This window comes from Chenopodium quinoa, unplaced genomic scaffold (genome assembly GCF_001683475.1).
Source record: "Chenopodium quinoa cultivar QQ74 unplaced genomic scaffold, ASM168347v1, whole genome shotgun sequence".
Classification (NCBI taxonomy): domain Eukaryota; kingdom Viridiplantae; phylum Streptophyta; class Magnoliopsida; order Caryophyllales; family Amaranthaceae; genus Chenopodium; species Chenopodium quinoa.
The window spans coordinates 3,477,674-3,503,587 of record NW_018745003.1 but is presented as its reverse complement, the minus strand read 5'-3'; the positions used below and the strand labels follow the sequence as shown (position 1 = coordinate 3,503,587).

General features: G+C 33.8%; 4 protein-coding genes and 2 non-coding genes across 7 annotated transcripts; 4 read left to right on the top strand and 2 right to left on the bottom strand.

The window, feature by feature from the left end:
* Positions 1–791: 791 nt before the first annotated feature.
* Positions 792–4,044, top strand: LOC110707943 (embryo-specific protein ATS3A-like). Of its 2 annotated transcripts, none has more exons than XM_021886029.1 (4): positions 792–1,090; positions 1,259–1,369; positions 1,793–2,033; positions 3,586–4,044. In XM_021886029.1, exons 1-4 carry the CDS (start codon positions 965–967, stop codon positions 3,681–3,683), a joined length of 576 nt encoding a protein of 191 aa, XP_021741721.1. In that variant the 5' UTR covers positions 792–964; the 3' UTR covers positions 3,684–4,044. The 2 variants fall into 2 exon arrangements, with proteins under 2 accessions (XP_021741721.1, XP_021741722.1); XM_021886030.1 differs by lacking the exon at positions 3,586–4,044 and adding an exon at positions 2,414–3,556 and having other exon boundaries at positions 796–1,090.
* Positions 4,045–4,478: 434 nt separating this feature from the next.
* On the top strand, positions 4,479–4,551 carry TRNAR-CCU. The gene has a single exon. It is a non-coding gene; the product is annotated as a tRNA-Arg (tRNA).
* Positions 4,552–4,627: 76 nt separating this feature from the next.
* Positions 4,628–4,700, top strand: TRNAR-CCU. Its single transcript has one exon. It is a non-coding gene; the product is annotated as a tRNA-Arg (tRNA).
* Positions 4,701–4,842: 142 nt separating this feature from the next.
* LOC110707942 (chaperone protein DnaJ-like) lies at positions 4,843–7,135 on the bottom strand. Its single transcript, XM_021886028.1, has 5 exons — positions 6,974–7,135; positions 6,784–6,872; positions 5,664–5,742; positions 5,226–5,322; positions 4,843–5,121 (listed from the first exon to the last, which is right to left on the bottom strand). Exons 1-5 carry the CDS (start codon positions 7,032–7,034, stop codon positions 5,034–5,036), a joined length of 414 nt encoding a protein of 137 aa, XP_021741720.1. The 5' UTR covers positions 7,035–7,135; the 3' UTR covers positions 4,843–5,033.
* Positions 7,136–8,191: 1,056 nt separating this feature from the next.
* Positions 8,192–10,967, top strand: LOC110707941. Its single transcript, XM_021886027.1, has 8 exons — positions 8,192–8,539; positions 8,872–9,005; positions 9,280–9,361; positions 9,658–9,740; positions 9,927–9,965; positions 10,109–10,179; positions 10,249–10,363; positions 10,638–10,967. Exons 1-8 carry the CDS (start codon positions 8,491–8,493, stop codon positions 10,704–10,706), a joined length of 642 nt encoding a protein of 213 aa, XP_021741719.1. The 5' UTR covers positions 8,192–8,490; the 3' UTR covers positions 10,707–10,967.
* Positions 10,968–11,641: 674 nt separating this feature from the next.
* On the bottom strand, positions 11,642–15,108 carry LOC110707940. The gene is made up of 2 exons (XM_021886026.1): positions 14,215–15,108; positions 11,642–12,507 (listed from the first exon to the last, which is right to left on the bottom strand). The coding sequence occupies exons 1-2, from the start codon at positions 14,824–14,826 to the stop codon at positions 12,145–12,147; spliced, it is 975 nt and encodes a 324-aa protein (XP_021741718.1). The 5' UTR covers positions 14,827–15,108; the 3' UTR covers positions 11,642–12,144.
* Between the last annotated feature and the right edge of the window lie 10,806 nt (positions 15,109–25,914).

Below are 25,914 nucleotides of genomic sequence, written 5' to 3'. Positions count from 1 at the left end.
TAAAAAATAAAAAAAAATAACACTGACTACCCTGTAGGGCAGTAGAGTAAACGAACGAGCTCGAACAAAAGTTTTACTGGTTAGGATAGAATATGGGAAAGAGTACAATTAGGATGTTGAGTCGATACACTTGTGAACAACTTGTAAAAAAAATCGGTTTGTTGCTTATAAATTAATATGCCCGACAAAAATATTTGAAGCTCGTGTTATAAACAAGCCTAGTTCGATCCAAACAATTTAGGACGAAGTATTCAACTCGTTTAGGCTCTACTTATCCATGTTTTGTATGTATAGTGTGCTTGTTTGTGCTCATTTAAAACACGTTCAACCTCAAATTTTAAAAATCATAATATTTGTGATCATTATTTTATTTTCATACATGAATTATATAATTACAAAAAAATTAAAACTGTGTTTTTATGTTAGAGATATGAGATACGTAGTATATACATTTCCGACTATATCTTATATCTCTAACATGTTAAAATGGTACTATAACAATAATACTAAGTAGTAATATTCACGTGATCACTCCGAAATTCCGAATACTTCGTACTATCAATAAAATTGTCTTTTTTATCAAATGCTTACAACCAACTAATCCCTATGACTTATGAAAAGTTTGCTCATTAGACATTTAGTCATCTTAAAATAGGCCTAACTAAGAAATTATCTGACAAAGTTATAAAAGAGTATTTGCCATTTTTTATTTTGTAATTACATAATTAATTCACCCCTTGAAACCTTGATTAATAAAAAATAAAAATGGTTTTTTTACTCAGGATTTATGTGGGATTTATTACAAAAACGTGTAGCTGAAGCTGGCTGCTAACATCTGTTCTGTTTCTGTATAAATAAGAACTGTCTTCCTGCTTTTAATTCACAATCAAACCCCATTTTTCACCCATAAATTTCCTGATCATTGTACAAAAAAAGTATATTCCTTTTTTTTTTCTTTGAAAAAATGGTCAGACTTCACATTTTCTTGGCCATTTTTTCCATCATCTTCATCCACGCTTCATCATCTTCACCCATTCCTGCTACTGAATCAACACTCCCTCTTTTTTCTCTCAGGATTAAGCCTAATCAGGTGATTAATTACTATCTTTAATTATATATATATTTTTAATTTTATTTATTTATTTATTTATTTATTTTTATTACCCATTAAAGTATGATCTAATCACTTTTTCAAGATTTTAGCTTTTTTGGGTGCATTATTTTTGTGATTAATTGTTCTTTATTATCAAAATTTTAGACTACTGCTTCAACCTGCACTTTTAGAGTTCGAATTACAACAAGCTGCAGTTCTGTCTCATACACCAGGGATCAAATTAGTCTTTCTTTTGGTGATGCTTATGGAAATCAGGTATTTGACTCAAAATTTTGATGTTACATTTGTTCAATTTATATGATAAATTGTTGATTTTTATTTGTTATCTGGATTTAATGCCCACCTAATTATGCAAAGTCAAAATTGGGATAATGGGGTTTTGCCCTTTTAGTTGTTGACTTAATTAGTGATTGGTATTTGGTAATACTCAGATTGATACCCTGCAATTGGAAAGAGGAGATAATCAGATTTTGTTTAGTGGGTATTTTGCAGATTTTAGTTTGATTAATTATTGATGAATGAATAAGGAATATCCTAAATTTGAGAAAATTTGGAGCAGATATGTAGAAATAAGATGGAGATTGAGAAAATCAGATAAACCCATGAAAGAAACATTGAAATGTGGTTAGTGGGTATGCTATATGTATTACTGATTGGTACATTCTGGTAAAATAATAGGTGTATGTGCCGAGGATTGATAATCCGTCGGCTCGTGCTTTCGAGGCGTGCTCCACGGATACATATGATGTAAACGGACCATGTACATATGATGTATGCTATGTGTACCTATACCGGAGGGGACGTGATGGCTGGAAGGTACAGAATGTGCAAATTTCCAGCCCTTATATAAGGACTGTGACATTCAAATACAACACATGGATACCAAACGATGTTTGGTTCGGGTTCAATTATTGCAATGGTGCGTCTGCCTCTTCGTTAATGTAGATCCAGAGATGATGAGTAATTGAGCTGTCATGATATACAATAAAACCAAAATCTTGCTTAAATTATCTTTCTAGTACTATTATGTTTTTTTGACAGTTGTGTATTTGAGATTATTCTGCACCTTTGGTAAAATTAAACTTTGTTAGATGACTTATATCTCAATACCTGTGCTAAGTGGCCTGGTGTTAGTTCATGCTAAATTTATTCGGATTACTTTTCATGTGGCACGTGATGTCTAACTTAGCTTCTTTTTTAAGCTTCTTATCTGATCTTTGTTACAGTAATGGATAGCTTCGCAAGACCATATCTTTTAGTATTGCCAATAAGCATCTATTGCTATCTGTGCTGTTACAGGGATTCTGGATTCATTATTGGTCATATTCTTGTAAGTTGTGAGGCATTTGGACATAAGATTCTGCGTAGGAATTGCATGAGAAATTATTCTTCCCCCTAGTGTTATGGTGTTATGATCTCTTTTCTTTTGGAGTGCGAAAAAAGAAGGAAATATTGTCTTATCAACTTGCTAAGGTTGAAAACTTTTGTTTCTAGTTTGTCGAGATAGGACAAGGAATAGGGTTGTAAAAATGGTTTCTTGAGGTTCAATCTTCAATGATAAACCTTCATAGCAACGAGTGGTAAGAACAATTCATTGTTAGAATGAACTATGATGCCCCCACAAAGAAAACCTTTGAATTGGCATGGCTGGTCCTGCAGAAAGACCCAAACTTCAAATTCCTCAAGAAGCTACTGTTTTGTTTGCACATAGAGAAAAGTGAGCATTAAGGAAGAGGAGAGTAAAGAGTCGCCAAAGACAGTGGCCCGTGTTGCTGATCCCTTGTATCATGGTATCACTTGAGATATAGGTTTCACCTGTCTTGAAATGTCCAAATTATCCAAATTCCCTACTCTATTGTCCCTACTACCTCATTGAAATGGAAGGGTTTAAGAAAGAGAGCATTCTTGTCATTTTTTTTCTCAATTGCTTTTATGCTCTCACCTTCCTTTTCAAGGAAACTTTGGGGCAAATTATTGAAGAGCGAGAGGAAAGAGACGTCTTTTCTGGTCTTCCCCCTTTCCTCTCTTAGCTTGTTAGATAGGTAAGTAAATTTCTGTATAAGTAAGTGGAACTTTGGTTATAATCCCACCCCATGAGACAGCCAACAAGTTTCAGTTTCTAAATTCTGGATTACCTCATAATGAAGCACATTATCTATCACATTTTTAGTCATTTTCCTATACATACCATGTTGGAATACGTATGTTCTGATTTGGTAACATCAGATTAGAAGTCTTCAGAAATGAGAGTACAGCCAAACCTCTTGGCTGAACGCTTAAACATTTGATGCTCTGAAAATCAAGGCACTCAGATAACATGAGCCAAGCCAAAGAGGTTTGGTTATGCTCGTTTCTATATCCTTTATGAATCCAGTAATCCCACATTCAGCTTAGCTTACAGTCACCATAATTTGAGCTATAGTTTATACGAAGTACATGATCTGACCCACTATTATTCTTGGTGACTGCAGGATCATCCTCTCGAGGGTATAATAAACCTCAGTTAAGCACCCTTATCATGACCATTGTGGCCCTGCTGTTTTTTGTGCTCGAATGGTTCTTGTTTTGAAACATTAGAATTGGGTATCAGAGCAGAAGGGCGTTCTTTTATTGCCTTATGTTGCTGGTAATCAAACCACAAAATAGGATAATGTGGTGTTGCTTTGTGTTTTTTTTCCTTCACCCTACTAGGTTACAACTTACAAGTTGTTCTACTCTAGATTTTTGGCACCATGTTCTTTCTGTATTTGTCTACTTTGCTGCTATAAAACTTTGTAAATAATTCTAAGATGTGTCTTGGAGAAGGTTTTTTTTTTTTTTTTTTTTTTTTGGAGCTTATGTTTTTTGTACTTATTGGACATGTATAATGGGTACTCTATGTGTTACTATCTACCAAATGTAGCAAAATTAGCCTGGCCGATCCTCACAGAACCAAACAATATGTGGACTATAAATACCAGACTCGAACATCTAGCAAATTCAACCTTTTCGATACCAAACGAAACATAAGGATGCTACTATTTGACGACAAATCATAGCTCAAAATGATAACTTGATCCGCTATCTTAATTTACACATTGACAATGTTGATGTAAATTTGAAATGGCAAATATCATCACCGATTATAAAGAATGAGATACTGACAAGTTTAGTAGCAGTACTGTCTAATGCATGTACTTCGCTAAATTAACAACATGATTGACTCGTGACCTTCCTCAAAACTAATGAAATATGATATGGCCCTTGAATGATTGTACAAATCCAAAGGTTAACATTGAGGATTTCCTTCATTGGTTTAAATGATATCCATAGATTTCCATTGTTTGGTATTCCATTTTTCAGTTGTTCCTTATTCACACCATTAGCGTCTGTAGCTCAGTGGATAGAGCGTCTGTTTCCTAAGCAGAAGGTCGTAGGTTCGACCCCTACCTGACGCGATATTTTATTTTTATTATCTCTTTTTATCCTAAGTACGAACTAATTATATTTCCTCCTAACAAATAACCATCATCAGCGTCTGTAGCTCAGTGGATAGAGCGTCTGTTTCCTAAGCAGAAGGTCGTAGGTTCGACCCCTACCTGACGCGTAAAAATTCAATTTTTATTTGCCTCTTATTTTTTTTAAAAAAAAATTAGTTATTAATTATCCTAATGAACGTTTATGATCAATTATCATGTTCTTGCATTCACAAGCTGACCTTTGTACTTTGTATTAAAGCGCGATACTAGTTTAGTGAAAAACCATTAATCAATAACACGATAACAATTTGCAAAACTGTTGTACTTTGCTACAACATACAGAGTTACAACGGAATACTAGCTTAGTAAAGAAAGACATCAAGCAACTATCAAATGATATACGATGAAATACTATCTAGGGATCTGTAGTGATTCTATACCCCTGCTTCAAATGTGTCCTTTCAAAGACCTCCTTCATCGAAGGTACTCATGAATCCACCGATAAAGCCAGCTCCATTGCAGTCTCCACACAGAATCTCCTTTTTACCTCTGAAAATGAGGAAAGATTTGCTTAAGTTTTTAGGTGAAAAGTATTGGTAAGTACTTCCATACATAAACATGTCTACATATTGTAATATGGGTTGATAGCATACCTGCAAAGCCAGCATAATGCACCGGCCTTAAACTGTCCATTAAAATGATCTTGGGAGTTCACACCAGCTCCTTCACACTGTGAACATACCTTAGCACCTAGCAGTTTAAAGAAAATGGTTGATGTTAGAAGGTTATTAGTCCCATCATTTCATCGCATTTTCAATGGACATGCATTGAATAGAAGCAGGGAACAAAAAAGCTGTAGTTTTGATATCTGTCCAAAAATATTAAACATCACAATGAGCAATGGTTTATCAGAGATGGGTTGGTGCAGAGAATTCAGAGATTTTAGCTCCTAATCTTAAGCAAATAATATGGGAACTAAGAGTTGTCAAATGATAATCACAAAAGGAGTGGATGCTACACACTGCCGAAATTTGAAGATATGATCACAAACGAGCAAAATAAGTCCGGTTAGTAAAATATGTTCAACATACCATTTCCATCACATGCAGCACACACTATGCTATTCACCTTGGTACCTGCACTGCCTCTGTAAGACTTTTGATCTGCCGCCTGTTCAATCCAGAAAATATGGTTAATATTGTGGAAAACTAAGCATATAATTACGTACAGAGTATTTATGAATCGATAAAGAAACTAAGATCTACCAATCCTTACAAGCTCAGCATACATATGATACTCAAGACCGTTAAGCTTTCTATAATTCCTAGACAAAATGCCATCCTTGAAAATCGATTTAAGTAGTGGCACTTAGATTCAGGGGCACTTAAACTAAGGGAAAAGGTTATCTTTAAATAAAATTGAAGTTTCCTTGTTCATTGAATTTCTGGCTGGCATTTTCTTCAATGTATAAAAAAGCTCAAGGCGCACTGAAGCGAGAGGGGTTCTGCTGCGCCTAAGGCGCGCCTCAGTGCGCCTCTTTGAAGTGAGGCGCAGTATATGGGCAGTTAAAAATTTTTGGCTGAAGTTTGCTTCAAGTGCGCCTCATGTGCGCCTCGGGTGCACCTCATGAGCTTTTGGTGCGCCTAACCCAAAATGCCTCGCCCAGACCAAATTAAGCGTTCACCCCTGATCGCCTTGCACCTCAGCCTTAGGCGCACTTTTTCAAGCACTGATTTTCTTCATCAAAATTATTGCTAATTTGATTATCAATTCCACAATTAGCAAAACTTACATAATGAAGGTCTTAATCAAACAACTAATATACTATAAACACATTAATTTTAACTTAATACTCAACAAATGTCAAAAAATTATCTTAGGCAACTCCACAATACACAAATACCTCCATTAACGAGCTAGTATATTGCATACAAGTTATGTCACCCTAATCACATACTATTCAATCCTGTGTGAAATTAACTTTCAATTAATATGGCAACAAAGCATGTTGTATACAATACACCCGTTATATCTAATTAATCACACATAAGTCAATCCATTGCAACACTAACGTTCAAGTGATACGGGTAATAGAGCATGTTGTATACAATACACCCGTGATATACACGATTTTGCCATATGCCTAATACTCAATTGACCCATGACCGAAAATGAAGTGAACATCCAAAAATATTGAAGAGGGTATCTCACCTTAACCTCAAGAGACTGAAATCTTGCAGTACCCAATTGGGGTTGTCCTTTAACAAACGTTACAATACTAGAATTGCCAATCAAAACCCCTGCAACAACAGTGATAAAACAAAAAGAAATGTTAATAAAAGTAGTCAACTTTATGACAAAATTCAGCAATTTTAATAAATTTCATAGATGAAGAATGAACCTGGTTTAGTTGGGGTGCTGCTAACAGCAGTTAAGGGAGTGAAACATAGAGATTGCGCCATTGAATTGTAGAGAGAGAAAAAGAGGAAGAGAAAGAGAGTGTGTTGAGTGTAGAGTAGTTAGGTGGTTGCGAGGGAAATAAAGGAGCTAAGATAAGGTAAGGTAGTATCTGAATTTCAAGATCACCTCAAATATCTAGATATTTACCCCCACTTTTTTTTTTTTTTTTTTTTTCTATTTTTTTTTTTTTTTTTTTTTTGTTTGCCTTCTCAAATTTCCTTTTCAAAGGGAATAGATGCTTAGATACTTGTAGTATTCTCTTAAAATTTCCTTAAAAATAAAAATAAAAAATAGTATTCTCTCAAAAAAAAATAGTTAGATACTTCGTAGTATTGTAGTAACAGTAATAAGACTTTAGACTTATAATTATGGATTAATAAATGACGGTATTAGGTGTAACTCCATCTTCAAATTTGTGTTTTTTTGGTTAATTTAGAGATTATCATTACCTTTAGAGTGGTAATGAGAGTCCTTCATAAATGGTAAGAGACTAGTGATCGAACGTAGTCTTGGGTGTCTGGTGTCCTCCAAGGTCTTATTCGTGTGTTTGTAATCATAACAAGTCTTTCCAACAGATATACAATGTCTCAAGAATAAGGTTGGTGAAAAAATGTGGTTGTTTTGAAATTTTTGTTACATTTGGTAGTCAAAAGCTGTAAGAGATGGTTTTAATCATCAACTTGGCATCATGGGATTCAATAATAAGGTTTCGAATAACCTAGTCATTTTGTCAACTCTAAAATGGTTATCAAAAGGCAAAATTTGAAGACTATAATTCACGAAATTAGACCATTTTTAGAGATTCCGAAATTCGGTGTAGAAAACTCAAATGGTGGCAGAGAGACATCACAAAGTCATATAATGTTGTTTGGAACCATATACATCTATTAGTCATTCACATAAAGGCTTGTAGTGTCCTTGAATGAATGAACGGAGGCACACACATAATTGACTAAATTGATAATTTAAAGACAAATTGGACAATTACAATCACCCAAATGGTCTATCTGAAAAAGTCGAAAATTATCCAAAATTAAAGGTTATAATCTACGTTTTTTAAAATGTACTTTGAGGATAATATTAGAAGGTTATAATTCAGGGAATCCAACCCATATTGTATTTTGAACATAGATTATTGGTCAAGAACTGGACAAGAGCTCAACTTTAAGACAATATACTAGAAAATTCAATAAATTTTACAGACAAAGAAAGAATTTTATCTGGGTGTTTATGGAGTTTTAACATAGTAGTGTTCATCAAACTTCAGTAATCTGCAAGATTTAAGCTTGCTTTGTTGATATTATGAAGTAACACTGAGGGCAAACTTGTAAATCCTATCCCTCGAGCTAACTGTTTTTTATCAGGAAAGCAACAATCTTCTACCTTCCATTTATATTTTGGGCACAAAATCCAAAGAGGGTAAACTTCAGTTTCATCAGAAGCCAAAGAAGAGAGAAAATGGCCAGTGCTCTCTTCTTGGCGACTCCACTTTTCCAACCTTCTCAGAGTATGTCATTTCCCCTTTTTTCTGTTTATAATACATAATTGCTTTATTGTTATTATTTTATAATTCTAATTTCTGTAATATAGATGTTTGTAATATGTTTGTTGTTCATGTAGTCGACCCATCTTTTTGTGATTACGGCTTTAAAAATGTCATCTTTGATTAACTCTGTAAATGTTATATGTAATCAAAACTTGAAATTGTGGGTAAAAAACATTAATTTTGCTTGATTTCATGTCCCAAATGACAATTTGGAATGACATCAAAATTGGAGATCTTTTGACAACAGTTCGAGAGTATAAAATGGGAGCTTGATTATGTGTTGTTTTATGCAGATAGAGAAGTAAGTGGAAGAGTAATATGTAAATTCAATAGTTCAATCTTTGGGGAATTGGTTAGACAACCAAGACTTGTTCACAAAGGAATTACTCAGAGCTACAAAAATAAGAGTATCTCCATTACTTCATTGGTAACGAATTTATTGTCTTTCCATATTAATGTATTGTGAACTGTGATGCATTATTCTATTCAATTCGATGCGTATAAGTTTGGTGGGCGACTTCTCCTATTGCCAATTGGTTTTAGGATAGAAGCTGACGAGTGCTTCATTTAGGCCCTACTAATAACATCAATTATAGGAATGAAATATGAGAGTTGCTTCAGGATAGCTTGATGGGTATATAAAAGAATTTGTGCTTATACATAAATCAGCCAAGTAATCAAGTGAGGTGACTTTTTTGCAGTTTGGAAGGAAAGTGAAAGCTAAGACCAAGAGGGAAACTGTGGTACCAGAACCAGATTATCGGATACCTATCGTTCTACTTGGTGGGTTATTCAGCATTTTCCTTGTATTCCATTGATGTATTGCTTTATCTGTGCTCCTATGTATGTACTAAGTACTTGTACATTTGATACTGTTATAGTTAGCATGAAAACCTTTCCCATAGTACATTTTGAAGCATATCATATTTGGAGCATTAGAATTTCTTGTTATAATATATTCTTTCTGTTTTAATTGAGACTACGAGAACATTTGCTAGCTAACCACTTATACATGTCTTTTCTGCCTGCCTTCATTTGTTTTCTGAGTTTCTTTGTTATTGATTCTTCTATGGTAACAGGTGCAACAGGGGCTTTAGTTTATACTGACAATCTAGTAGCAGCAGTACCAGTTGGTCTTCTTGGTTTACTCCTCCTAGTTCAGGTATTGTAAGGATTATCACATTTCATAGGTGAATATGAAGGCACTGTTGATCATCGATTTCTTCCTAGTGTGTCAGTTCGATTTGGAAGCCTAGTATATCGAATATTTTTCATCTTCTGAAAGATTGTATTGCAATGTATAACATTGACTTCAGCAGTTAACCGTGTTCAATTCCTCAAATTCCAGGCTACAAGGGTCAGATTTGTCTTTGATGATGAAGCTCTGGTTAGTCTGCACTTAGCTCCCCAAAATATTGTGGTTCTTTCCTGCATCTGTTACATTGCTCTAAAACATCAATATTCAACTTTTTCTTTTTCTTTTTTTTTTTTTTTTTTTTTCTTTTTTTTTTTCTGATTGTATGATTGTAGGAGGTGAAAGTGGGTTCTGAGCTTCAAGAATCTGGAGAAAATGTGTTTGTGGGCGGCAAGAATCGTTGGAAGTAAGTACATCTACACTAACAATCAATGAAATTCATAGCTGGCTAGTTAACCACTGAGACACGTTGCAGGTACTCCACATTCGTAAATTGGGAGTTCTGGTGGCCTAATTTCCCTATTTTGGTGTATTTCAAAGAAACACAAACCAAGCCTGAAGGGCAAATTCACTTCTTCCCTATAATATTTGTAAGTAATGAGTTTACAATCTCCAGTTTCACCTGGTTTTGAGTCTTTTGAGTTTTGACTGATTAGAAAAATGTGTGCTGAAGGAAGAAAAGTGACAGGAAGATCTTGTTTTCAGTTTTTCTTATGTTAGATTTGCATGTTTATCACAGAAATCCCTTTCGTCGGAGTCATAATAAATGAGAATTTTCCTTTGTGCAGATTAAATTTAGATGTAAATGTTGAAATGAAACTTAGTTTGTTTGTTTTTTTTGTTTTTTTTTTCCCTGGTGAACAGAACGGAAAACAACTCTATGATGTCATGGTAGAGCGAGCAGGTTCCTCAAAAACCAGTGGCCCAAAATGAACGTGAAGAATCGAGTTCAATCTGTGAGTTAAGGTTATGAGTAGAATGGCATGAGGCATGACCACAGAAATCGAGTGCCGATAAATGATAATCCAAATTTATTCACTTACACTGTTATTCAATTCTGAATCTCACTTGAGAGCATCTCAAAGCTTTGCATATAATAACTCTGTATCTATTGTTCCCAAACGTCCCACAAGACAGAACTGACGTACTGATACCTTTTAAATACAATTTTTCAGTTGCGAACATTTAAATTATTCTTTGGCGTAAATGAATTGTATGATTCTTTCATTTTATTTTCTGATAAGCATTTTGCATGGTCTTACTTTTGCTGAAGTGCTTCTGCTGCTGTATACTGATTGTTATACAGAGCAGGTCCTTCACACAAAATAAAACTATGGCTGATAAGAAAGTAAGGATATTTAGTGTTTGGGGGAAGGGGGGAGGTTAGCAATGATGAAACAGACCTTTGGATAGCCTGAGCTGTGAAAAATTTCCTAGCCTCCCGTGTTCCAGAATATGGAGTTTCGGCATCATCATGGCTGAAATGGGAATTTACTGTCCTAGCTGCTTCACAATGCAGTGTTTAAATGAAGTCTCAATGTATAAATTGATCTCTTTTGCATGTATACTACGGAGTATTTGGGTTTCTTTAGGAAATTCTGGTCTGTATTTACCTCCAGATTCTTATCGTTTTCTTTTACCCATTTACAAACCCTTCAAGCCAGTTAATATTAGGACCTCTCTCTAGGAAGTGTCATTTATATCTCTATGGATTGCCTTCAAACATATTCCAGTACTTGCTGCCTAATCTCAAGAATAATCTAATTACACAATTCTATTACTCTTCAAAGCTCGATCATTTCAGGAATATTTGAATCTTTCTGCTCGTGATGCTTAATATACAAGGAATCCTGCCAAAAAGAATTTCTGAAACGAAAGTACAAAACTATCATATATGACGTATAAATTATAATGGATCCAAATTCAAGAACCAGTTTCCGGTCATATATGAAGTATGAATTGACATTACACAAAATGTGAACACATTACAGGACATGGATCAAAGAATAATCATTAGGACATTAAAGAATCAATTACAAGTCCACAAGGAGCTAAGTAGGTCCGCTTTAAAGTTTCAACCTCCAGCGCTTCTCAGATCAGTAGTTGATCGTGTAAATTGCAGACAACAATTTCCCACAATTATAAATAATCTCGCCTTGGCTGACCCTCAACAGAGAAACCGCCACAATATCAGTCAGCTAATCAGTTATCTACTTATCTGGTCATCAACAAAAAGTTCCCCTGCTGTCTCACAGCTCTCACTTCATGTGTTTGTTCTGAGTTTACCATAGTGATTCTGTTACAGTGTTACAAGTTTCTCACTAGAGTAGACTAGACTCCAATATTTCGGGCAAGAAATTTCGGTAATACCTCATTTCTTCTTGGTACAGTGAGCATCAGTACCATGCATTGTGCACTGATCATAACCAACAGTCTCAAGGAAGGCCCGGATTTCTTTGGCCGTTGTGTTGCTTGCTTGCAACAAGCGTTCATCTTCCTCATATATCAGATAAGGGGCTTCAGCTCCTTTTCTTGAGAGCAGCTTTTTGGCACCCTTCAAAACATGATATTCCCAGCCCTGTACATCAATTTTTAGCAGCAGCACAGGCTCAGAGTCTGGGATAATTTCATCAAGAGGAATGGTCTTTACTTCAACCGCTATCTCTTCATTTGATTTGAATGCCAACTTCGCACCAGCAGCAGAAACAGCACTATTATCTAACCGGCCAACTAACTGTCAATCACAAGGAATATCAATATAAGGATCAAGAATACATAATTGTATACAGTGATTAGGAAACATTGGAAAATTGCTATATATACTTGTGGCTTTGTTATCTTTCATAACCCAGAGGGTCAAGCAACATAAGTATAACAGTGAAACTGATCAAGCTCTTGGATTTTGATTTACAGTATGTTTGGTTGGTGCAGCAAAAAATTCAGGGCATTGACAGCAATATATTAATTCACAGGACAGTAGAAAGTGTTGGGAGAGGATTTACATATCAATAAAATCACATATAACTTATAGGAGGAGTTCAGGATCACACTAAAACTCAACCATAATTTGGTTCACCAGGAGAGAAACATTAGAAATAAACAAAAAATTAGAAGTTAAACCATGGTGCAGGCCTGCAGGGCAAAATCCTTATGGGATATGCACACCCCTCTACTTTCTCAACAAGGTCAGGCCTGTTACAGAGTGTAGGAGTGCGAGAGTACAAGGAGCAAATACCTCAAAACATGTCCTATTGGGTATTACTTATACTTCACACGGCAATCTAATATTTGTCCAACTATCGTTTCTCACTCTTGAACTCAAAATGACTACATATACATGTACCGTATGTATAGGAGGCTGGGTAAATGAAGCTATCCTGAACAAACAGGGACCTGAAGTTTCAATCCTTGTAAATTCAATAGCAAATTAAACCATGGTGCAGGTCTGCGGGGTAAAACCCTTATGGGATATGCACGTCCCTCTATTTTCTCAACATGGCCAAGCCCGTCGCAGAGAGAGCTAGTAGTGCCTAGTGCAAGACTACAAGGAGCAAATTCCTTAAGATTAAGTCCTATTAGGATACTACTCATACTTCACAAGGCAATCCAATATTTGTCCAACTATTGTTTCTCACTTTCTCTTAAACTCGAAATGATAACATATACATGTACTGTGTAATGAAGCTGTCCAAAGCAAACAAAGACCTGAAGTTTCAATCCTTGTAAGTTTAAAGGCATGTACTCTAATCCTTTGACATATCTGGTAACTCCTTCCTATTAATCAGATATCCAACTCAGCAACCATACTATGTCCTACCCGAGTTGAAATTTCCGAGCATTCTGAGGAATCAAATCTACATTACATACAAAAATACACTCTAACTGTCTGTAACACAAATTAGAATCCAAAAATGTGCACCTTCATGTTTAATCACTCACAGGATATAGCAAATTGCTCCTGCTAGAATGTAACATCCTACAAAACAAGAGCATTCATTCTACAGTTCCATGTACAGAAAAAAATCCGAGCATAGTCGAAATTCTAATTCATCAATCACCTCTTCCATGTCATAAAAAAATGAAGCGCCACCAAATTTATATAAAGCTAAGTCACAGACTGTCATGTCAATTTCAATCACCATGCACCAAAATCATACAATGCATGAATTTCCAACATGTGATGATCAATGAAGTTTTAAATTACCAAAGACAATCCAATTCACTACAATGTCCAATTTCTAATGAATTCCTAACATCATAAATAAAAAAATAAAAAAATAAAAAAATAAAAAAAACCGCAGCTATATACCATCAATTTGAATAAACATACACCAAATTCTTCAAATTTAACATGTAAAAAATCCCAAATTCATAAAAACCCACAAATTATATCACCAAACCTTTAAACAAAATTAAATTTAAAAAAAAAAAAAAAAATTACCTTATGGAAAGTAATGCTCCCGAAATGATCAGATGCAGCAGCTTCAAAAACAGTAACAAAATCCCCAACTCGATTAAAATAAATCCCATCACAAATCCTCTGTAAATTCTCAAAAACAGGCTCAAATGCCAAAACCCGAAAACCCATCACAGCAGCAGCAAAACTAGCCATACCCACATTAGCACCAACATCAACAAAAATCCCATTTTTACCCTCAGCCTGAAACTTACCCAAAACCTCTTGAACAGTAGCAGAAATATCAGGCTTTTTAAAGGGTTTATTCTTAAGAATTCTCTGAATATTTTTATGGGGTTTTTCAGGCAAATTTCCAAGATCAGAGAGTGAGTAAAGAAAAGGGTATTTAACACCTTCAACAATGTTTGCAATTACAGGGTGAGATTGCGGAGATTTGAAGCAATTATAAGGTGGGATTTTCGAGGTGAAAGAAGAAAGAGAAAGTTTGACATCTGGGGTTGGATTGGAAGTGAGATTTGAGGGTTTAGAAGCGAGGAAGAAGAGGAGAAGAAGGAGGAAAGAGAGAGAAAGGAGTAAGAGGAATGAATTTGGGGATAAAAGTTTAAGAGATCTTTCTCTTTTCCAGGCGTTTGCCATGGATGAAATTGATGGAGAAAAACGATTTTATGAGAATTTCTGGGAATTTTTTCTGGGTTGATTTGAGGAATAAACACGATGTAATTGATGGAGGAATGAGTTTATGAGGATTTCTGGGAATTTTTTTCTGGGTTGGTTTGAGGAATGAACACGAAAAGGTGTGTGAAACTGTGATGAGAGTGATACTGTGATGAGAGTGAAAAGTCTGGTGACCGATAGAAATTGCCAGTTCATCGTATCCAAATTACTAGTACAATTTTTTTAATGCTTGGGTTGTTATGGGGTTCGACCGTTCAATTGCAAATTTACAATACACCTAGCTCTGGAGTTACCCAACAAATATAAAATGCTTTGATTTCTATACTTTGCATATTCAAGAGAAGGGTGGCTTGAATTTTTGTACTTCGTAATTTCTATTTTTCGTACTCTATATGTGTATTTTTATTTTCCGTAACCAATTACTCGTAATAACGATCTCTATAGGAAAAGATTTTCGCACACCAAAAATTTATTTGTGCACACCTCTACAGCTCTACGTGATAAGCACATTAAAAATTTTGCTCTCACATTAGGTGTGTCGAAATCAATTTTTGACAAGCCTAATTCAGTTTCCCATCTCTTATCTTTCTAGTTTCTACTCTTTACTCTCTACTAGTAGGAGGGTGAGTATGAATTTTGTTTATTTTTTTCCTTTTTCTTTTCAAATACTTGATTTGATTATGTAAGGAAATACATGAATATGGTTAAATTGAAACCAAATACTTGTATAACTTTAAATGCTTATTTCAAAGGGACTTTTTGACTTTATTTTTTTTAATTTTAAATTATTAGCTTAGTGCTAGTTATTGACCATTTTAATTAGATGAATAGGATTTGAATGAAACTTTTGCATCCAAACTCATGTTTTAATACCAAAAATGCTATTTTTATAATAAACAGAGTATCACATTACAATGGAATTTATATGTTCTTGTCCCCCCCCCCAAAAAAAAAAAAAGCATATGTTAGATTTTTAAAGAAGATTTCCTATGATACTAGACCAAAACGAATTTGAGTATTTCAATGAAGAACTCTAATTATATGTCATAAAAGACTAAAGTTAAGATATGACATAAGAAGTATAAATAAGTATGAATTCTCTACATATATAGAGTATACAATAACTAACATACTTACGAATATGCAATCTGAAAATGACCGAGTATTGTATTCTTTTTCCAAAATTGTGATTTATGGGAATTGGCTTTAATTTTCTATGTATGTAATTCCAGTCCGGAGGTGATATTCCTAAAGACCTCATCTACGTGGTTCAATTCATCTCTAGTGTGGTCAATGGAAATCAACCTAATTTGCTTATGTTATACCCGATAATAAAAGCATAATTAGCGTCCATCTCTATTGTCACTCAATATATAGAAATCGTTATATAAACTCGGGTGCACGGTACATCTAAGGGTATTGTTTGCCCGTGTCGATTATTATTGCTCATTTTATCTTCAAATAAGCAAACAAATACCCTTGGATACACCGTACACCCGGATGTATATACCAAACTCTCCTCAATATAGTCATCACTGGAACCATAAGTTCAAAATATTGCATTATTACTCATAAATATAGATTATAGAGGATGATTTTTTTTTTCAAAATAATAAAAAAACAAGTTTTCAAGAAATCGAATTCTAACATTACATGTACAACATTAGCATGTGTTTTTTTAGCTGGTTTAAATAATCCTTTGTTATCAAATACCACCCCTTATTTTTTTGAAAAAATATACTCTGTACTATCCTTAATTACTTTTGATTGGCCCTGTAATGATAGTAGTACTACGTATAATTTTCTACAGTAGTTTTTCTGTAGAAGCTAGGTAGGGATGTGATGGCCTATACGGCTATACTCTACCGGTATGGTAAAACCGCCGCCTTTTACTTTCACACTTTATAATACATACTATTTATGGATTAACAAATTACATAAAACTATTTACGGATTAACAAATTATCTGAAACTATTTACGAATGATGGATCATTCTATAAATAGTTTTTAAAATCATAAAATGAAATGATTTATTCAACGAAAATATTATCATTTCTTTGGGCTTCTAATATGTTTGAAACGAATTTATTTTAAGCGTTAAAACCTCATTTTTAAATATCATATCTTCTGAAATAATTTTGATACAATTTTTACTCTTATTTAAAATTTTACTCTCACCATTGCCATATGATTTGACCGATGATCCTATCATTTTGCTTCAATTTTCATGGAGTGGTCAGCATTCATAGAATTCTAAGATGAATTGAGTGACTTTCCACTTAGGTTTCTTGTTAGATCTGACCAATTGATCAACCATTTGGGGGGGAATTTGGGGGTTGGTTCGCAGCCATTTTTTTCTTTTAAGTTACAAGATTAGTACACGCGCGTTACACAGTGGTGATAAGTAATTAATTGTGGGAGGCCCCCGTAATGATAGTAGTACTACGTATAACTTTCTACAGTAGGTTTTCTCTCTCCTCTTCCTCTTTCTCTCTCTTTTGGGTTTTTTTTCTCTTTCATTTTGCTGCCATTAAAATACTTTCGCCCTTTCAATTTTTTTTATCTAATATGCAAAATAAAATTGTTTTTCAAAATAAATTTGTACTACATAATTGTGTGTTAATATTGAACATTTTAATTATGAAGAGTTTATTAATGAATTAAGGAGAGTTTTTGGAGAGAATAGACAATATTTGAATGTTTATTTAACTAGGGAAGACACAGAAAATGCGAATGAGCATAGATTTATGGAGATTGAGTTGAAAGTTTATGAGAATGGGGTATTTATTTTAGTAAGGTATCATGATTTATACCTCTTGGCATTTAGGAAAAAAAAAAATTGATCCTTCTAATACTTGGTATTTACCCAAAATTACACCTAAAAGTCTTTTTGCAGATTATAAAAGTAAAATTATTCCTAATGTAGTAGAATTACATTTTGGAGAAAGTTATATGGACATTTGGGGATTACAAAAGGTTGGTATTGGGGTTACTAGAGTTCAAAATGTTGTTATTACACTTGATGATTCTAGTGATTTTGACAGTTTTAGGAAACCAATAGTGGTTTTATCTGTGTTTCTTAGTGAAGCTATTCGTGATAAGGATATATCAAGGGATATAAATGAGATTTTTATGATAAATGAGATTTTTATGGAATATAGAGATGTTGATAATTTTGGGGTAAAGTGGTGTAATAAAATTCGGTGTTGGAGTAAAAATTGTGTTGATATTACTTCTGATGATTTGGTTTTAAAAAGTAACATATTAACACCTAATCCTAATGCTGATAGTTTACAAAAAATTATTGATGAGGCCAATAAGGTAGGAGTCTTTCTACATTCCGCTTACGTAGAAGCGTGTCGAATAGTAGAACAGAAGGAAAATGAAGCTAAGGAACATCGTCGGTCAAAATAATGGTACCGACTTCGGTAATGGCGATGGCGGCGGCGATGGTGACAATGGTGGTGATGGTACTAATAGTGACAATAATGGTGGAGGTGTGGTCGTAGGTGCAACTTTGATTATTAAGGTTTATATTGTAGTTCATTGTATATTATGGTAATGGGCTAGGATAATTATGATACTATATCCATCTCTGTGGAAGCTAGGCAGGGATGTGATGGCCTATGCTCTACCCGGGTATGGTAAAAACGCCGCCTTTTACTTTCACATTTTATAATACATAACTATTTATGGATTAACAAATTACATAAAACTATTTACGGATTAACAAATTATCTGAAACTATTTACGAATGATGGATCATTCTATAAATAGTTTTTAAAATCATAAAATGAAATGATTTATTCAACGAAAATATTATCATTTCCTTGGGCTTCTAATATGTTTGAAACGAATTTATTTTAAGCGTTAAAACCTCATTTTTAAATATCATATCTTCTGAAATAATTTTGATACAATTTTTACACTTATTTAAAATTTTACTCTCACCATTGCCACATTATTTTGACCGATGATCCTATCACTTTGCTTCAATTTCCATGGAGTGGTCAGCATTCATAGAATTCTGTCCGAAGATGAATTGAGTGACTTTCGCTTAGGTTTCTTGTTAGATCTTACCAATTGATCAACCATTTGGGGGGAATTAGGGGGGGTTGGTTCGCATCCATTTTTTTTTTCTAAGTTACTAGATTAGTACCCGCGCGTTACACGGTGGTGATAAGTAATTAATTGTGGGGGGGCCCCGTAATGCTAGTAGTACTACGTATAACTTTCCACAGTAGGTTTTCTCTCTCCTCTTCCTCTTTCACTCTCTTATGCGTTTTTTTTCTCTTTCATTTTGCTGCCATTAAAATACTTTCGCCCTTTCAATTTTTTTTATCTAATACGCAAAATAATATTGTTTTTCAAAATAAATTCGTACTACATAATTGTGTGTTAATATTGAACATTTTAATTATGAAGAGTTTATTAATGAATTAAGGAGTGTTTTTGGAGAGAATAGACAATATTTGAATGTTTATTTAACTAGGGAAGACACAGAAAATGCGAATGAGCATAGATTTATGGAGATTGAGTTGAAAGTTTATGAGAATGGGGTATTTATTTTAGTAAGGTATCATGATTTATACCTCTTGGCATTTAGAAAAAAAAATGATCCTTCTAATACTTGGTATTTACCCAAAATTACACCTAAAAGTCTTTATGCAGATTATAAAAGTAAAATTATTCCTAATGTAGTAGAATTACATTTTGGAGAAAGTTCTATGGACATTGGGGGATTACAAAAGGTTGGTACTGGGGTTACTAGAGTTCAAAATGCTGTTATTACACTTGATGTTTCTAGTGATTTTGACAGTTTTAGGAAACCATTAGCAGTTTTATCTGTGTTTCTTAGTGAAGTTATTCGTGATAAGGATATATCAAGGGATATAAATGAGATTTTTATGGAATATAGAGATGTTGATAATTTTGGGGTAATGTGGTGTAATAAAATTCAGTGTTGGAGTAAAAATTGTGTTGATATTACTTCTGATGCATGATTTGGTTTTAAGAAGTAACATATTAACACCTAATCCTAATGCTGATAGTTTACAAAAAAATATTGATGAGGCAAATAAGGTAGGAGTCTTTCTACATTCCGCTTACGTAGAAGCGTGTCGAATAGTAGAACAGAAGGAAAATGAAGCTAAGGAACATCGTCGGTCAAAATAATGGTACCGGCTTCGGTAATGGCGATGGCGGCGGCGATGGTGACAATGGTGGTGATGGTACTAATAGTGACAATAATGGTGGAGGTGTGGTCGTAGGTGCAACTTTGATTATTAGGGTTTATATTGTAGTTCATTGTATATTCAGGTAATGGGCTAGGATAATTATGATACTATATCCATCTATGTGGAAGCTAGGCAGGGATGTGATGGCCTATGCTCTACCCGGGTATGGTAAAAACGCCGCCTTTTACTTTCACATTTTATAATACATAACTATTTATGGATTAACAAATTACATAAAACTATTTACGGATTAACAAATTATCTGAAACTATTTACGAATGATGGATCATTCTATAAATAGTTTTTAAAGTCATAAAATGAAATGATTTATTCAACGAAAATATTATCATTTCCCTGGGCTTCTAATATGTTTGAAACAAATTTATTTTAAGCGTTAAACCTCATTTTTAAATATCATATCTTCTGAAATAATTTTGATACAATTTTTACTCTTATTTAAAATTTTACTCTCACCATTGCCACATTATTTTGACCGATGATCCTATCATTTTGCTTCAATTTCGTTCTTGTCTATTAGTCTACGTGCTTCTATATAAGCAGAATGGAGAAAAACTCCAAACATACTTGCTTGATCAATAATTTTTGTGAATTTTCAACATTAGGATCATCATCATTATTAAATTTTACGGTTTTTTCACCATATATCCCTGAGTTTTTTGTTTATTCACCATGTACCCTAAACTTTTTTAAATTCATCATATACCCCCAAATTTTCACAAAAATACACCATAAACTAGGCCAAGGCTATGGTAAAAAGTGGATGATTAAAATTTATGGTATGAATAATTGGATTAGCTTAGTTTATAAATATTTTTTTCTTGTCTTACACGATAGCCTTGTCCTGATATGTAAGTGGGTAATGTTTTGTTATGAAAACCTCGTGTACATCAGACAGAGGTTCCGCAAGCCACAGCACATCAGAGCAAATCAAGTGAAATGAAAGAGACTATTTCGGCGCAACAAGACAAAACTCATTAATGTTCCACTATGGAGACAACCAAAGTATATGGAGTTGGAAATGAAAAAGTACTACCTCCGGTCGCTATTATTTGCAATTTTGGAGGTTTCACGGTTCACGAAGCATAATTTGATAATAAAAGGAAAGGGTACTTTGTACATGTGATTAGGAGGAGAGAGAAAAAATAAAATGAGGGACCACTATAATAAAATCTGATTTTGTACATGTGGTTAGGAGGGGAGAGAAAACATAAAAAGGGGGACCACTATATAAATGTCTTTTTAACCAAAAAAAGTTTGTTGAAAAGGGAAAGAAATTGGAAAGTTGCAAATAATGCTGGGCGGCCAAAAATAGTAAAAGTTACAAATAATAGCGACCGAAGGTAGTAACTTAAATAGTACTATACTACCGTTGTGGGTTGCCAATAGTACAAAAATTGGACACCAATTTATTTATATATTACGAGTAATATAGACTTGTCAAAAATTCATATCACTTCTTTTATAGATGGAAAAATAATACTTCATCGGTTTCAAAAATATTGCAACAAGAATAAAACTACGCACCCCAAAGCACATTTTATATGTTTAATATCTATAATTGTATAAGAGTAAAAATTATAAAAAGTTGATATTGTGAAAGTATTTTATAAGACGAATCAATAAGATCCCACATAACTATATTTTACTTAATGTATATATTATATTATATGGTCAAACAAGAGTGATAAATAGTGCAAAAGTCCAATTGTTGCAATAAAAATGGAACTATGAAGGAAGTATCACGTAAATAAAGCTGATGAGATGATAAATACTCGGATATACTTCATCTAAATAATGACCAACACAAGGCCTCTATTTGTTGTTGTCGGGTAATCTACATCATTACATGGTAGAATTGACAATTTAGCCCAAATTTCATCCTAGTATGCAATGTGCATGAGTGCATGACTATATCCACCGGAAAAAATACTGATCCAAATATATACTTCGTATGATGGTACCTAAAAGTCTGGCCAACTCCATAATTTTGTATCTAAAATAAATACGTAGTGTTCCTAATTTAAGGTGCATACCTTTAAATGTACCCAGAATTCAAGATGCGTGGAAGTAATTTAATCTTACTCATACCAATTTAGCCAATATTATTTACGAGTATATCACTATTTTTATGGCTCTCACCACCTCGACATCCGAAAAAAAATTAAAAAAAATTGTACATATATATTTTATTCTCTCTGGTTTGTCTCTAACTTTTGGCAACGTACCATTAATTGTTGACTGTATAGATCTTTATATACACTAATACACCATGCATGTACCATTATAATAATTTATAAACTTAATTAATTATTGTTTGGTAAACTTATGACATGGAATCCTAAATTATGTAAACAATGCAAATTAGAATTTGATTATATTAAATAGTAATTGTACTTGAATTGATAGGAAAACTAATATTCTAATAAAATTGATCTAAAAATGTTTTGTACGTACAAAACTGTGCATGGTTATACTACGTACGTTGTTGTTTTCGATGTGGCCTTAATACAAAGAGCTTAGGGCAAGAGCTACCAGCCTACAAAACTGTGCATGGTTATAACTTGAAAACAATGAAGCTTGGACTCAATTACTACGAAGCTAAGATTGGATACGCAATGCTCCTCGGCTTATGAGTTATGACCTTTATCATCTTCACACACATTTGTTACCCTTATTATGTTCTTCAATATGCCACCAAATTTCTTTATACACTATAGGATTTACCTCATTTAGTTTCTTGATTATTACTGTATTTGATTATGAAAGTTGTTACTTGCATTAAATAGCTAGGCAACAATTTCTCGCAAGGGCATGCAAGATTCGATCTGAGCAGTCCAAAAATTTGGTACTACCAAGCAACTAGTGTTCATCTGCCGCGGCTTAAGGTAATCGAAGTACATTCTTTTTGTGGCGGATTCGATTTCGATCTGAAACATCTTCTAGACAATGCATCCGTGTTAGAACATCTAAATCTTATTGACTAATTAATCAGGTAGGATTTGGAAATTTTATCAAGGAAAATAAGTCTATTATTACAGCCGAGGACATCAAATTCTTGCATGCATCGGAATTTTGCAGCAATTACGTACATTATTTATGAATATGCAGTTTCCATGGATTTGGAGGTCTCATAATGGTATACCGTATACTATAGTATGTTGCATGAAGTAAATGATAAAACCATGAACTCCCGTCGAATTTTTGTTTTACCCTATTTCCGTTTTGAGTTGATTTTTGTAGAACAAAAAATTGGAGTAAATAATCTAGTCTAGACATGAAACTTTAGACCTTAACTCCGGCCTTATAAATGAAACCCTTATAAATATTGATGTTAATATCACAAATTTCTACTAAATTGAAATTAATTCACTAGTTAAGTTTGATTGTAATTGAATTTAATAAATTAAAACTTTAATTACTGTTAATTAAAATTATTTTTTTACTGATTAAAACATACCACATATTTTTTTTTGAAATTACTATAAAGTGAAAACTCTTTAAATTTAAGGAGTACATAAATTGGTTTTCTCCTTTAGCAACAGAGAACTTTTACCATTCAATAATGCAATATATATTTCTTTAATTATGAGTAAGTAAATGTTGAATTTTAATTATGAGATATGAGAAAATATAACACAAAAATATATTCCTTAAATAGTTATGTATGAACTATAAATCAATCACCACCAACATTATTGTTAAAAGTACGGTAGTATATGAGCATTTTTACTACGAGTACAAAGTATTTAAATTGAAAAATAATTAGTCTTGTGTAAGGTGAGTGTACGTTATTTTTGTTATAAATCGTTCAGTTTGAGGGTAACTTGTAACTTTTTTACGGTAACTACTGTCGGTTTCGAGAGTGATAACGATATGGTGGTTTTGAGCTTTGGTTTTCACGCACATCTTTCTCCTTTTCTTCTTTTTTTTTTCTTTTTATTTTGTTTTGTTTTCCTTTGATGATGATGATGGCACGTGAATGTGAGTTAGATAACCACACAATTTGGGCCTCCTTTTTAATGCTCTACATTAGCCAAATCCACTTCATACTCCACTTTCTTTTCCTCTTGCTTTCCTATCAAAAATACACAACTCGATATTAAGTACCAATTATTATAAAAAAAAATAGCTATAAAATAAAATACTAACATAAACTAAGATCTAAAATTATTAAAATGGATAATTTCATAAAACAACTAATAAAAAAACGATTGTAGGACTAATATTAGGGACTAAAAATATGGTATATTATGCACTTATCAATACTAATATACCCCTCCCTTAAATAACCCATCAAAACTTTTTTTTTGTGATTTCAAGGCATGTACACCTTAGAATACCTATAATATACATGTTTAAAGAAAGAAATAGTTCATTTGGTCAACAACGCAGAAAATGGGCAAAGAATAGGTCACTTAGGCCATATTTGGTTCAATTTGGCTCCAAATGCGTCCCAAACCTTAGGGACTTGTTTATTTTTGTGATTTCAAGGCATGTACACCTTAGAATACCTATAATATACATGTTTAGAGAAACAAATAGTTCATTTGGTCAACAATGTAGAAAATGGGCAAAGAACAGGTCATATAGGCAATACTTGGATGAATTTGGCTCCAAATGCGTCCCAAACCTTAGGGACTTGTGTTTTTTTGTGATTACAAGGCATGTACACCTCCTCATACCTATAATAAACATGTTTAGAGAAAGAAATAGTTCATTTGATCAACAATGTAGAAAATGGGCAAAGAATAGGTCACATAGGCCATATTTGGTTCAATTTGGCTCCAAATGCGTCCCAAACCTTAGGGACTTGTTGTTTTTTGTGATTACAAGACATGTACCCCTTAGAATACCTATAATAGACATGTTTAGAGAAAGATATAGGTCATTTGGTCAAAAATGTAGAAAATGGGCAAAGAATAGGTCATATAGGCAATACTTGGATGAATTTGGTTCAGAAAGCTTATTTTAACTAACATCTGTGTGCACCTTTTCATATGTGTATATTGCAGGAGGCCTACCAGAAGAAAGTTGAAGAATACAGCACCCAAAGGATTCGGAAGAGTCCAAACGAGTTGTACTGGGAGACTGTAGGTGGTCGCAACAAGAAGGGTCATGTCAAGTGACTTGGCCAAGGTGCAGAGCTGTATTACGGCAAGAAGGGTCAAGGTTCCAAGTCTTCCAAGCAGTACACGCCTTCCATTCTTTCCCAAATGCAGGATCAGGTGGAACAGAGGCTGGAGCAGAGGGTGGAGGAGAGGGTGCAAGCTCTTCGGAGTGAAATGGCAATCGAGATGGCAACTCAGTTGGCCGAAATTGAAAGGAGAAACCAAGAAAGGTACGAAGAGATGCTACGTCTATTCTCCAGCAGCGACACATGTTCCACCATTCCACATTTGAGAAGAGACCCCTCGAACGACCCGGGTAGCGGCGGTGTAGGTTAGGGTACTCCGGCTGTGGCTTAGAATTTGTGTATATATTATGTACATATATTTAGATTAGGATTATGTTGAATAGTTGCACACAATGTATACATTATTATTTTCGTAATTGAATCAGAAATTTAGATTTGTCTTAAAATAGGTGTAGGAGATATAGGTTTCCAAAAGTGGTAAATCCAAATTAAATTGATTAATTTGCTATATTAACAGGACCGTTCTGACGGAATTTGTCGTCAAATTTCTATACTTCCGATGGAATTATTCCGTCGAAACGTTAAATCTTCCGACGGAATACTTCCGTCGGAAGCTAAAACATTCCGACGGAATAATTCCGCCCGTCGGAAGTTAT

What these genes read in the sequence shown, in the direction of transcription:
- LOC110707940 (XM_021886026.1), bottom strand. Translation starts at nt 14,826, where the DNA reads ATGGCAAACGCCTGGAAAAGAGAAAGATCTCTTAAACTTTTATCCCCA. An exon ending in GGAGCATTACTTTCCATAAG is followed by an intron (nt 12,508 to 14,214) that starts GTAATTTTTTTT and finishes TGTGATTGACAG; the next exon opens with TTAGTTGGCCGGTTAGATAA.
- LOC110707942 (XM_021886028.1), bottom strand. Translation starts at nt 7,034, where the DNA reads ATGGCGCAATCTCTATGTTTCACTCCCTTAACTGCTGTTAGCAGCACC. An exon ending in TTCAGTCTCTTGAGGTTAAG is followed by an intron (nt 5,743 to 6,783) that starts GTGAGATACCCT and finishes TGGATTGAACAG; the next exon opens with GCGGCAGATCAAAAGTCTTA. An exon ending in GCATTATGCTGGCTTTGCAG is followed by an intron (nt 5,122 to 5,225) that starts GTATGCTATCAA and finishes CCTCATTTTCAG; the next exon opens with AGGTAAAAAGGAGATTCTGT.
- LOC110707943 (XM_021886029.1), top strand. Translation starts at nt 965, where the DNA reads ATGGTCAGACTTCACATTTTCTTGGCCATTTTTTCCATCATCTTCATC. An exon ending in TCAGGATTAAGCCTAATCAG is followed by an intron (nt 1,091 to 1,258) that starts GTGATTAATTAC and finishes TCAAAATTTTAG; the next exon opens with ACTACTGCTTCAACCTGCAC. An exon ending in CGGGTTCAATTATTGCAATG is followed by an intron (nt 2,034 to 3,585) that starts GTGCGTCTGCCT and finishes TGGTGACTGCAG; the next exon opens with GATCATCCTCTCGAGGGTAT.
- LOC110707941 (XM_021886027.1), top strand. Translation starts at nt 8,491, where the DNA reads ATGGCCAGTGCTCTCTTCTTGGCGACTCCACTTTTCCAACCTTCTCAG. An exon ending in ACTTTTCCAACCTTCTCAGA is followed by an intron (nt 8,540 to 8,871) that starts GTATGTCATTTC and finishes TGTTTTATGCAG; the next exon opens with ATAGAGAAGTAAGTGGAAGA. An exon ending in GATACCTATCGTTCTACTTG is followed by an intron (nt 9,362 to 9,657) that starts GTGGGTTATTCA and finishes CTATGGTAACAG; the next exon opens with GTGCAACAGGGGCTTTAGTT.